The sequence below is a fragment of the Citrus clementina genome, unplaced genomic scaffold (genome assembly GCF_000493195.1).
Source record: "Citrus clementina cultivar Clemenules unplaced genomic scaffold, Citrus_clementina_v1.0 scaffold_4, whole genome shotgun sequence".
NCBI classification, from domain to species: Eukaryota; Viridiplantae; Streptophyta; class Magnoliopsida; order Sapindales; family Rutaceae; genus Citrus; species Citrus x clementina.
The window spans coordinates 2,719,856-2,733,163 of record NW_006262274.1 but is presented as its reverse complement, the minus strand read 5'-3'; the positions used below and the strand labels follow the sequence as shown (position 1 = coordinate 2,733,163).

General features: G+C 31.7%; 1 protein-coding gene across 2 annotated transcripts; it reads left to right on the top strand.

Moving 5' to 3' along the window:
* The first annotated feature begins 10,462 nt into the window (after positions 1-10,462).
* Positions 10,463-13,276, top strand: LOC18045373. Of its 2 annotated transcripts, XM_006435948.2 has the most exons (9): positions 10,463-10,624; positions 10,714-10,775; positions 11,045-11,135; positions 11,325-11,411; positions 11,587-11,640; positions 11,997-12,181; positions 12,556-12,638; positions 12,747-12,847; positions 12,939-13,276. In XM_006435948.2, exons 1-9 carry the CDS (start codon positions 10,577-10,579, stop codon positions 13,152-13,154), a joined length of 927 nt encoding a protein of 308 aa, XP_006436011.1. In that variant the 5' UTR covers positions 10,463-10,576; the 3' UTR covers positions 13,155-13,276. The 2 variants fall into 2 exon arrangements, with proteins under 2 accessions (XP_006436011.1, XP_024041270.1); XM_024185502.1 differs by lacking the exon at positions 11,587-11,640.
* Positions 13,277-13,308: the final 32 nt, after the last annotated feature.

Here is a 13,308-nt window from a genome sequence, read left to right as displayed (position 1 = left end):
GGACTTTGTAATGGAGTTCATCCATTCTTTTACCTGCTTATCGGAGGCAATGGCTTTAGACTGTGCTTCTTGCTCCTCGACCATGTCAATCCATAATTTAATAGGCATGGCAGAAGAAAGTAATTTGTCTTTAGAAGGGGTTAACTGGGTTTCTTTAGAGGTTGTTTGTGGTGCAGAGTCTTTAAGAATGGCTTTGCCTTTGTCTTTCTTTTTGGGCGGCATTATCTGTTTTGAATAAATTCCCTGGTTAGAAAATCAGGGATAGAATTTGTATCTCCTTTAATAAACTCAATGTCAAAATCAAAAACACTTAAAATGGCTTGCCAACGTGCAAAAATTTGTTTTGGTGCAATGTTTTGAACATCTTTTTCTAAAACATGTTTTGCAGCTTTGCAATCAATTCTAAGTAAAAATTTTTTATTTAACAAATCACTTTGAAATTTAGATATGCATAAAACTATAGATAAAATTTCTTTTTTGATAGTAGAATAATTTCTTTGACATTCATTTCAATGTGCAGAGACATATTGTACTATCTGTTCTTTATGATTATCAACTTATTTTAGTATTCCTCCATAACCTAAATCTGATGCATCAGTTTCAACAATCTTAGGTAATGCAGGATTTGCAAGAAATAAACATGAAATATTTTTAATAGAATCCTTTATCAGTGTAACAGCTTTAGTGTGCTTATCAGTCCATGCAACATGATGTTTCTTTAATCTATTATGCAATGGCTTTGAAATCCTATTGATGTTTGGACAGAAATCAAGAACATAATTTAAACTACCTAGAAATCTCTGTAATTGAGTTTTATCTAGGATTTTATCGGGAAATTTATCTGCAAATGCAAGAGATCTTTCAATAGGTGTTATGGTTCCTTTGGAAATATAATGACCAAGGAACCTGATCCTTGTTTGGAACAAGGAGATTTTAGAACTAGAAATGGCTAGACCAGCCTTCCTAGTGGCAAGATAGAAAGTCTTTAAATGCTTGAAATGTTGATCAATTGTTTGGGAAAAGATCAACACATCATCAATATAAACAATGCAAAATTCAGAGAAAGGATTATAAATATCATTCATAATCCTTTGAAATTCTGAAGGTGCATTTTTTAATCCGAATGGCATAACAGTCCATTCATACTGTCCAAAAGGAACAGTAAAAACAGTTTTATAACGGTCTTTGGGATGAATTTGAATTTGCCAAAATCCAGATTTCATATCAAATTTTGAAAAAATGAATGCGGAATGTAGTTTCTGGAGCAAATCTTTTTTATTAGGTATGAGATACCTAATTCATTTTAATGTTTTATTAAGGGGTTTGTAATTTATGACTAATCTGGATGTTCTTCTTTCCATTTTAATGCTTTATTAAGGGGTTTGTAATTTATCACTAATCTGGATGTTCCTCTTTCTATCTCAGAATTCTTGTTGACATAGTAAACGGCACAAGACCATGGAGACCTAGACTTGACTATGAAACCTTTAGATTCTAAATCTTTTATTTCATCTTTGCAATGTTGTTCCAATTCCATGTTCATTTGGATTGGACGGGCTTTGGTAGGTATTTACTTTTCATCAAAAGAATTTTTATAAGGCAAATCAACCAAATGTTGTTTTGTATTCCAAAAAGCAGATGGTAGATCCGCACATATTTCTTTTTCAATGAGGTCTTTAAAATCAGAGTTTTTTTTTTACAAATTCATTTTGTAACTGGATTTCGATTCTTTGTAAATTCAAATCTTTTTTTAAACAAATCAGGTCATTTTGTTTTGATTTGAGAAGTGTATTGATTTGGTTCTGATAAATAGAATAGGCTTTAACAATATTCAAATTTCTTGTTTTAGGTTTTTCAATAAAAGGAAAAACAAGTTTTTTGATTTTTTCTTTAAAAGATATATTATCATAGTCGACAGTATAAGGAGTAATGAGATTGATAAAGGGAGTTCCTAAAATGACAGTATGGTGTATGTCATTTGTAAGAATAAAAGAAGTCCTGAATTCAAAACCATTGTTATGAATAGAGGCGTCAACTTTAGATTTGAAATTAAGTTTTGAATTATTAGCGGCAGAAAGTCTTTCATTCGTTTTCTCATGAAACCTTCTTGGACAATATCTTCTTTAATGCAATTTAAATCAGCACCAGTGTCAAAAAGGGCAATGGTGTCAATTTCAAAATCTTTAGATAAAATCAAGGTAATTTTAATCAAATACTTTCTTGTGGTGATTTGCTTTGAAATAAACAGAAAATCATTGGGTATAGATTCAATGTTTTCAAGACTTTGTCCTCCATTATCACCATTATCAAATTCTGATTCTTTATCAGAATTATCCTAGAGTTGTCTATATAAAAGAAGTTGAATGATTTCAGAATCATTCTTTTATTTTTCTTTCAACTCTTTTATATCAAATTTTATTTCTTTAATCTCTCTTTGAAGGTCTTGGATATTCGGAATTGTTTTCTTTGTTTTCTTTTCATCCAAGATTTTAGTTAAGTCATATGTACTCTTTTTAATGGTAGGGGCTTTAGAAGTTTCTGCTTTATCACATAATTCTAAGGTTTTTAAAAGCTTATGAAGATACTCCTTTTGAAGAGTAGGGTCAGAAATGTGTTTAACTAGCTCAAGAAAAGTTTATTGTTCTTTAGTCAACACATTGAGTTTTTTTTTCTTTAAATATGATTCTGTATCAGAATCACTAGATACAGATGTATCTGAGTCAATTAACTCATCAACCTGTAGAGGCTCACTGTTTCCCGACATGGAAGACTCATAGTCAGAAGACTCTTCAAGCAAATGGGCCACTTTAGAGAATATCTCTTCATCAAGGCCAAGTTCATGGAGCTTTCTGCTCATTCTACAGAATTTTACGGTATGACCTTTCTTTCGACATTTGAAACATGTGGCTTCTTTGTAATTGAAAAGAGCTTTTGATTTTGCTATGGTATCTTTCTTTTTAGAGAAATTAGGTTTCTTATAAGGCTTCGATGGTTTCTTATAGGAAAGTTCTCTAAACTTGTGGAAGGGTTTCCTATGGCTTTTAGACTTGTAATGTTTCTTGTAAGGTTTCGAAAAACACTTACCATTACAATCCTTAGAAGTGGAGGCTTTAAATGGGTCATAGTTAAACTGTTTACAAAAACTACCTAGTTCTTACTTAGACTGTCTAAGCTCTCATTTTAATGATTTCTGTAATTTCAAGTCCTGACAAATCTTTAAACATTCTTTGTTAATAAAACTAACAAGTTCACCGTAGGTGAGCTCATCATAGGGAATACGGTTGTCATAAAGGGCTTTAATAGAATTCCTAACCTTTTCTCCTAATAGGGTAGGTAAACCTGCAAGGAATTTTTCCTTCCAAGTTATATGATTTGTATCATCCCTAAGGAATAGTTTGGTAAAGAATGTGGTTTTGTAGCTTTGGAATTCACTAAGCTTCCTACAGCTCAGGTTGTGTAGTAACTCAGCATTCTTATCCCTAAGGTGTGAAGGATCACCTATAAAATAAAAGGATATAGTCAGAATCAGGGTAGCAACTGCATCCTGAATTGGACTATTGAATTCATCACAGATATGGGCTTCATTCTTATCTGTTTGAATTGAATTTAATATATCTAATTGTTGTTGTTTGGTGAGGAGATGATCCCACCATCCTTTAAGCTAACCAGTAAAGCCAATAATGAGAATCTCTGCTATGACTTTGTCAGAGGTTCCCTGTTGGGTTTTATAGGCATTAGCTGCCATGCTCATCTGTTATAGTACTCCTAGGATATTATACTCAAACATACCATCTATGTTCCATTCATAGACAGAAGAGGCATTAAAACGAGATTGGTTTAAGGCACTCGGTCTGTTGTATATGGCTAAGTCAGGTGGAGAACTATCAGTAGGAAGGGCTAATTCCCAATGGATTTTATTTGTTTTAGGAACATGTTCTTCTTTAAAGGCTTCTAAGTCAGAAGAAGCTATAGACATTTGGTCTTGTTCTAGTATATTAATTTTGCTGGATTGGGTACTATCTGGAGCTATTTGGATTTTACTAAAAAAGGAAGAAAAAGCTTCTACTCTATCTAGTTGTTCTCTAATGACTTTAGCAAAATCTGATTTTGACTCTTGAACTAACTTTTGACTAGTCTTCGAGACTTGGAAGGGTTTGAAAATAGGTTCTTTGAGTTTCTTTTTAGAGTCAGTCTTTGACGTAATACTAGGAGAAACAGCTATGGTTGACTTTTGGAATTAGTTTTCTATCCTAGTCAACTGTTTTCCTATTGTATTCAGATTGACATTACAGAAATTATTCTGTTGAATAATGCTATCTAAATCTGTTTCTAGATCTTTAGGTTTATGGATTTTATATGGTGAGGCTTTTATCTGAACATGAGGTTCACCATGATCAATGGTTAGACTCCTAAGTGGAGGATGTTCAGATTCTATAGTCCTATCACTATTAGAAAGATTCTATTCAGTGATTTTTTTCCTAACAGTAATGAGATTTGATTCTTTAAAATGATAAATGGTTAGATCTTTAGGTTTATGGATTTTATATGGTGAGGCTTTTATCTGAACATGAGGTTCACCATGATCAATGGTTAGACTCCTAAGTGGAGGATGTTCAGATTCTATAGTCCTATCACTATTAGAAAGATTCTATTCAGTGATTTTTTTCCTAACAGTAATGAGATTTGATTCTTTAAAATGATAAATGGTTAGATCTTTAGGTTTATGGATTTTATATGGTGAGGCTTTTATCTGAACATGAGGTTCACCATGATCAATGGTTAGACTCCTAAGTGGAGGATGTTCAGATTCTATAGTCCTATCACTATTAGAAAGATTCTATTCAGTGATTTTTTTCCTAACAGTAATGAGATTTGATTCTTTAAAATGATAAGTAATTTTGTTATCCGAAGCATACATCTCAAACCAATCAAAAAACAATATATGAACTTTATGCAAATTTACAAACTCATAATAGACTTGTTGTATCTATTTTCTTTGGTTTAAGAAATGTTTGAAAAATCAAAGTCTTTTTTCTTTATTAGTGTCAGAATAAAAATCATTGTGAAGAAGAGTTTTATCTAATTCAAAATCTTTTTTAATGACACTAATTACATTTTCTGTGACAACAGAAAATGTAGGAGAAGTTGAAGGAGAATGTTCATTCTCTTCCTGTCTTTGTTCATGTTGACTGCTAGTGTAGATTGGGTGTGGAACACTAGTGGTATAGTCAACAGAGTGAATAGAGGAACTAAATATATCCGATGTGAAAAACCTAGGTTGACTCTTTACTGGTTGGAAAGGGAGATTTATAACGGAAAGAATCTTTGAAAATTTCCTTTCTAATGAAGGAATACTTGAGCATGAATCTTTATCAGAGAATCTAGATGATGTAGATCTCCTAAAGGATAGTTTGACTTTACCATCTGAATACTGAGTCACATTTTGTAACTTTGTATTTGGCTCAAGTTGTTTAGGAATCACTGGTTCAGTGGCTCCTTCCAAGATCCATTCTTCATAGAGGTTGACATCCTTCCATTGGATTGGTCTAGGAATAACTGTATTGGCTTTAGACAAGTTAGTCTGCAAGAGAAGAGTTTCATCGCTTTTTGACTGGAATTTATGTCACGTATTGGTAAACGCAGATATCATGGCTTTGTGGGATATTCTGAAAATTAGGGCAATCGGTACAGATCCTTCAAGCATGTGATAGTTATGGGTCTTGATCTGTAATATTATGTTTTTCAGAATGTTTTTGTCTTTAAGGGAAACTGTTATATTTGGATAACAACTAAAAGAAATGGGTCCTTTACAGAGGCTTGATTCAATACTGCTAAGTAAAGAATCATTAAAAGAGATGAATCTTCCATCTCTAAGGACAACTAGGATTGAAGTATTCAATCCTTTTTTAGTCAATGGTTTTATTCCAACTTGGATTAAACCAATGTGAACATAATTAAAATGCTTTTCTTTTAGATTTTTTAAAGACTGTTCTAAAAACAAGTAAATTGTTTCAAAAGGCTTTGAAATGGTTATGTCACGTTCTTCAGTTTTTATGACATAATCATTCTTTAAAAAATCAAGCTTTTTTGTTTTGTAAATCATTTCTTTAGAAATCTTTGGAAGTTCCCAACAATCAATTGCTTTATCAAAGTCTTCAATTATGAATTCTTCTGAATTCACAACATTCTTTGAATCACTAGTTCTTCCAGAAGAAGAGATAGAAAAGGATGATGCTCTACAGAGTAGAGAATCCATGGGTAGGAACCTATAATCTAGTTTTAATCCTACAAGTTTGGCTACAATCCAAGGCTAAGAATTGATTTTACTGCCCTTCAGCCAAATCGAGACTTACAACCAAATACTACCAAGGCATCAGAAGTAACACTCACAACACAAGTAAAATCTTAACTAAACTATAAGTCTTTATACCATAGAGTCTCTAAACTATATTACACTATCCTCCCCTTGGCTCTGATACCAGAAGGTAATAATTATTATTAATTTTAATTACAAAAATTAATAATAAAATAAAATAGTTTATTTTATAAATATATTTTTATTCACTTTGTAACTAAAAACTATAATTTTTTAAATAAGGGTAAAATTAAAATTTAAAACTAGTCACTCTAAATCCAAGATAATGTAAACACATAAATAAAATTATGATTTTTATTCCACACTCTCATTTCAGTGTAAGTAAACAACCTATATGTACTTCCACTTCATACTCTTAATTTTAGGATTCTCGCTTCTTAAGATTCATAATTCAATCCCAAAAGTAAAAGCTACCTTAGTCCAATAGTCCTGAAATATGACATTTTCACATACTTGTATTTTATTTATTTATTTATTTTTATTGTGGTATCATTGAACAACCGAGGAGAAGAGATAGGATGTGAGACAATTTTTTTTTTAAATTCAAGATTTCTAGTTTTACACTTATTAAATTTTCAAACTTCTTGACCCGAGATTTGTCTAAAGCTCTATAAGTTGAAAATCCTAGTCTATGATCTAGAAACAAACATTCTAATACGAAACTTATTTTTCAAATATCAAATATTAAGGGCCTGTTTGGTACTGTTTTGCAAGCCATGTTTTCGTTTTCATTTTTATAATACACACATAAAACATGTTTGGTGGATTTTTTTCACAAAACAAATTACAAAACACAAAATCCAGATTCATTATTATAACTATACAACTGAAAACAAGTTAAACATGTTCTTCAAATTTTACAAACTAAACCTAAAAATGAATTAAAAAACAACAAAGAAATCGTGACCCTGTAGCCCTTACTTTTCTCTTCACTGCAGCTCCCTCTTTCCCCTCAATTTTCTTAATCCAGTTGCAGCAAATCTCTCTCTTGGTCGCTCTTGGTGTGCTAGCCACTGCCGCTGCTCTTTCTCCGCCGTAACCACTGCTGCTCTGACTCCGTCCAGCTGCTGCTACTCCGACTCCGTCCAGCTGTTGCTACTTCGTCTTTGCTCTCTCGGATCTGCACTTGCTCTCTTGGATCTTCGTCTACTGCTACTTCGTTGTCACTTGCCGGTATTTATTTTGTTTATGAGCTGAAAATTTTAAGAGATGATTTGAGTGATTTTTAATTCTGGAAATTTTTTAGGTTGTTCATATGTAGTGACAAATTGTTTATTTATGAGCTGAAATTTTTCCTCATTTATTTTAGAGATTGTGAAATCTCAATTTGTGTTCAAAAAATAATAATTCTATTTCCAAGTTTGATAATGCAACCTAATTTTTTTTTAAAAAAATCCTTCACAGATTTGTGCGAAAAGGAAGAAAAAGAAATGCACGAGAAAATAATCAAATTGTAACTGGCAATTTGATTGCAGAGTAGAATTGAATTCATTTTTGCATAAACTCCCAAAATCTCTTTTCATAATGCCAAATCATAATCAAGAAGCTTCCTCTCATACGAAATTTTTATAATGAATAAATTTATATTGATATATTAATTCCAAAATTAATAATTTTGTATAAATCACTTGATGAATTTGTGGGTCTTAAATTGTCTTGGAAAATATACCCTTTATGCTAGAGATCTTTGATATTTCCACTATTTTTTATGAAGAAAATAGACATAAGAGTATGAGAGGAATCTTTATTGGATTAAAATGGGTGTTTGAAGTAAAACAAAAAATTTCATTGATGAGTGTTGTGAGAAATTGAGTTTGTTAAGTATTTTAATGAATTCAAATAAACTTCACCTCGTACTCAATAATTCCACATATCTCAAATGATATAACTAGAGTATTGTAGATTAATCATATTGGGGGTGCACCTAGAGGTCCTCAAGAATTGTTTAATTATAGACATTCATCATTGCGTAATGTAATTGAGCGATCCTTTGGTGTTTTAAAAGCGCGATTTTTAATTTTAAGGGACATGCATAATTATAGTTTACGTAAGCAACATCTAATTCCAATTGCATGTTGCGCTTTGCATAATTTTATTCGACGAGAAAATGCAAGTGATAGGTTATTTGGGGACTTTGATGTGTAAGATTTGATTACCAACGATGAAGGAGACACTAGTAGGCCACTTATTAATATTGATTTATCTCCAGGAAGTGTCGCAGAGATGAATGCTACAAGAGATGAAATTGCAGCTTTTATGTGGCATGATTACATACGTAATGCATAATGTGTATCATGTAGTTTTTTTATAATTATTTTGTTTAAATCATGTGTTATAATATATATCTTAATTATATAGTGTAAAAACAATGACAATGTCAAACTTCTTTTTAATTAATGTTAATTCTTAAACTTTATTATCATGTAATTTTTTTATATTAAATTTGGTTAAATTATTTTGTTGTATTTGTGTGTATTAGCTAAATAATTATTTTATGACTATAAATATAATGTAAATGATTAGTAAAAACTGTTTTTGAAAAAAACATTACCAAACACATATTATCTGTTTTTATCATTTTCAACTGTGTCTACCAAACGCATATTACTGTTTTCAGTTTTAAAATATAGGATACAGAAAATGATATCAGATGCATATTTAAATTCAAAATACAGTAACTGCAAAACACCATTTTTATTTTCGTTTTTATTCTCAGAAAATACAGATTCAAAAACAATATCAAACAGGCCCTAAATTTCTGAAAAAATGATATGTTGTCCATACATTTAAATATACTTCATCATATTTTATAAGAAAAAGGTATTAAATAAAAAAAAACTCAACAATTATAAATTCAACACTTTTATCTATATAGTTGTAAGTAATCAAAACAATACTTCAAAAAAAAAAAAATTATGATAAACGTGGAAGAAAAAAATACAACTTGTTAGAGGTGAATGTGATTTTTAAATTATTTTGGGATGTGTTTGTTGAATAAATATTGAATTTGCGTGAAATTTACTAGAGAGATATGAAATTTCTGTATAAAGAGATATTGTTCTTGATGAAGATAGAAAGGGTATCTTAGACAAAATACACCAAAATATCTTATACATTACATTCTAAAAAGTCATCATATTTATGCAATATGAAAATCATTTTATCATATATAAATAAAAAACCCCTGACGTGTGCCCATGATCGAGTTTATGAAAGGATAATTATCAAAGTAGTCCCTACACATATTTACAATATCAGTTATTTTGAAAAAAAAAAATGAATTGCTTATCTCAAATCTATTATAAATTAGTATAATGTATTTATGTATCACCTAATTCGATAAGCAAAACTTTTTTATTTTCCAACCCACTTTATAAGGAAAAAAAAATTATGTCCTTATGTGATTGATTAATTTATATATATAAGTAGACTAATATGTAAATATAGGTATATGTATCAAAATTTGAAAGGATAGTCACATTGTCGATGTGTGTCATATATTTACATGGGCGTATTATCTTTGTTTTAACAATAATTTTACACTTCTTAAAATTATTTTCAATATATTATATTTCAAGTGATCCATTGTTAATTTGTTGGATTGTAAAATTTCATAATATCTAAAATTTTTTAATTCAATCATATAATTATTTAATAAATAAATGACACATCATTTGATAAATATTTTTTAGATATCACCAAAGAAATCAAGGAGATAAAAATTGCATGTATACTTGGTAAAAAATTATTAAAGGAATAAAAAAAATATGAAAGATTACAAAAGCTAAAGTATCAGTTGCTCAAAATTTTTAAAAACAAAGATTTCTTCATAGTTTTCCTTTATTGGGCAATGAGTAGAGGATTTTTGCAAATTCTATAAAAAATTTGAAATTCTGTGGAAAATTTTGTGAATTTGATGGTAATTTGCCCTTTGTAAAAGATTTTCGCAAAAATACCGCTTTTGGTTTTGGCTATTCAGCCTAATTCGAGTAGAAGGGTACTACTCATTTCTTAGCTCGACAATTTCGGAAAGCATTTGGGTTATATTTAAGAATTTGTTAAAGGAAAGAGCTATATATGAAATATATAGGTTGCGAGTGCGTTAGTTGCTCAAATAACTAACTGCATCACAATCCCGTACAGAGCACATAAAACAGAACTTGAAAGAGTAATTTCGTCGAGCAGTTGGCGAGAGTAGGCATGAAATCAAACAACGCAACTGTATTAACGCTCGCCGAGAAATGCAAGGTCTCTCTCTCTTTCAAGTATCATTTTCATTGCGTCTGGGGTTATACATTTGAACTTTTGAACTTAGGTTAGAAGTTTTCTTTTGGCAGAATATATTGGCGGCAAATTGGCAAGGGCGCCTCAATACCATCAAAGCTGACGCCGAAGGAAGGTACCCTTTTTAGTTTTTTAATCCCTTTTGCTTATTGTTGTTGAAAGATGAACATCTAAGAAACAAAAGCAATTTTAAGATTTGTGTCATAAATTTAATCAATATTTGTGGTATAAGAAAAGGCAAAAGCTGGGCACTTAAAATTTGATGCAACTGTGTAATTTAGCGACAAAATAACATAAAGGTTGTTATTCTTGTTTTGTTTCTAATGAAGATTAATATAAAGTGTTTTTGTTAAGCTAATGTGTTGTTTTGTTACTGTGTGTTAGCAAGGAAAGCATCTACACTTCAAAGGTTAAGTATATGCTGAAGAAGGGGAAACCCTTCATCTGGGTACCGGAAAAGGATATGCACAATGTGGTATGGTTCTTTTTGTGTAGTTTTTCTGTTATGTCTATTCTTCTGAATGTGTGTACTGTGAAAAATTGGCAATGATTAGCATGCTTTTGTGTTTTTTTGTGTGTGTATTCGAGTTCTAAGTCTGATGAGAAGTTGTCATCTGATTTCCCACATAACTTTGGATCTCTTCCCCCTTTCTTTTTCATGTAGAACACAATCATTGATGAGCGTGGTTCATTTGCTGTAGCCAGTCCCACCCCAGGCCCTCTGGCTAAATTACTTCATTCAATAAAAAAGGTCGGTGATTATTAGAGCTGCATTACTTTCTTTGTTGTTCAGTTATGTCATATATTACTCTACCCACACAAAATTTTCATCCCTCTGCTGCTACATCATTTAAATCCCCCTGAGGAGCCTTCCTCACATGCAGCAAAGCAACACTTAGCTTTATTTAGTTTTACACATGCTGCAGCTACCAACTCGGGTTGCTCTAAGTGGAGATATTGCGCCTCTTAAAAGTGAAAAGGTAAGCTGCTTATATATGATTTCCAACTTCAGGAAAATTGGTTTGTGGTAATGATGTTACATGTGTTGATTGTAATTGTATGGCTTTTAGGTATATAAATCATCACCAATATAGTACAAATCTAGATTCTGGTTACTGTCTCTGATCATTTCACAGTTTTGTTTTTATAAGAATGATAAGAGTAACTTCAAACTTGTAAATCATTCAATTCAAGCCAGTAAGGAAAATGCAAAATTTTGTTTTGCAAGACAGGTATTTTCCAAAGATGAGGAAAACCTGAACGTACATGTAAGAGTAAAGAGTTAGGCTTTGACAGAATATCATTGTTGACCGTGTTTTTGTTTTTCTTGTTATAGGCTCGGTTAGCTGCAGAATGTCTTAAAGAAGTCATGCTGTCTGAGCAACAAGTGATTGGTGAGTCCAGTTACACGGTTTCAGGTGTATTAAGTTCTTCTAACTTTATTACTACTTCCCGAAATGAAAACCTCAAGGACCTACTTGATGAGCGTGAAAAGTACGTGGTTTATAAGTTTAATATAAGGTAAGAATCTTTCACTTGGATTGATTCATCAGTTACTCTTTCTTGGAGGTCTTTCTGACTGCAAAGACTTCCCCATCATCAACCTTGTGTCTGTAGGACCCAAAAGATGATTTCATCTATTTCTGGTTAAGCTGATATAATATCAGGTCAATATATGAGTAGATGATTGCTCAATTGAATATATTTTGTTCTTCCAATTAGAGTGGTCAGTGGCAGGTGTCCTCAAACACTAAAATTCAATTTGGCTGACGCAACTCTGATAGCTTTAGGGAGAAAGTATAATATGATTATGATGACTGAATTATGGACAAAAAGAACCAAATTAGAAATCCAATATGTCAACTTACAATCTGATATTAGATCTTCTTCTTCAGTTCATGCATGTATATTGATGGTCATGGGGGCACTCATGAAGTGGACTTAAAAGATGTTCAAACATCTAAAGCAGATATGTTAGGTAAGGCCTCTTTGCATAATGATAACATACATATTGTGCCTTGGAAGTAATCTCTCTTTTGTACGACTCTACTTATCAAAATGCATCTAAACTTGGCTTTACATGAAGCTCCCCTTTCTGCAAAGCTAATTGATGGCATTAACCAAAGCGAAGCAAGGCGCAAGGCGTTGGTGCTTTTCTGTTTTGTGTACTTGAATGCAAATGCAAAAGTAAGATACCTATCTAGATATTATTAGAGCATGAATTCATCATACTTTGAATCAACTTCAGTAATAAACATTTTGCCTTTATGGTGTCAAGGATGCGTTTATGCTCGCTGTCGACCGCAAGGGATTTGATGTGCTGGGAAAGGTTCCTGGTCCAGCCACAAAAGATGGCATGCCTGGATTCCTATGGAAGGAATTCAGATTCACGTTCAAGGAAGAGGCCCATGATGTGGAAAGTTTTTGCAGTCAGCTGGCGCAGATGGAAGAAGAGGTTGTCAGAAAGGTTTCAGGCTTCAGCGGTCTAGCTTGAAAGCAATTTCCACTTAACAAATTGAACTAGTTATCTGTAATTCGTAATCTTTAATATGCGGGCAATCAAGCAACGACATACTTTGCAACATTTTTGGCAGACTTTGGTTCGTCAATAGTTTACTTATTTTGTCCTATCAAAATACCAAAATCCT

Coding starts and splice junctions, on each gene's coding strand:
- LOC18045373 (XM_006435948.2), top strand. CDS start 10,577: ATGAAATCAAACAACGCAACTGTATTAACGCTCGCCGAGAAATGCAAG. Junction 12,182..12,555: donor GTTTATAAGTTTAATATAAG/GTAAGAATCTTT, acceptor CTTCTTCTTCAG/TTCATGCATGTATATTGATG. Junction 12,848..12,938: donor ACTTGAATGCAAATGCAAAA/GTAAGATACCTA, acceptor TATGGTGTCAAG/GATGCGTTTATGCTCGCTGT.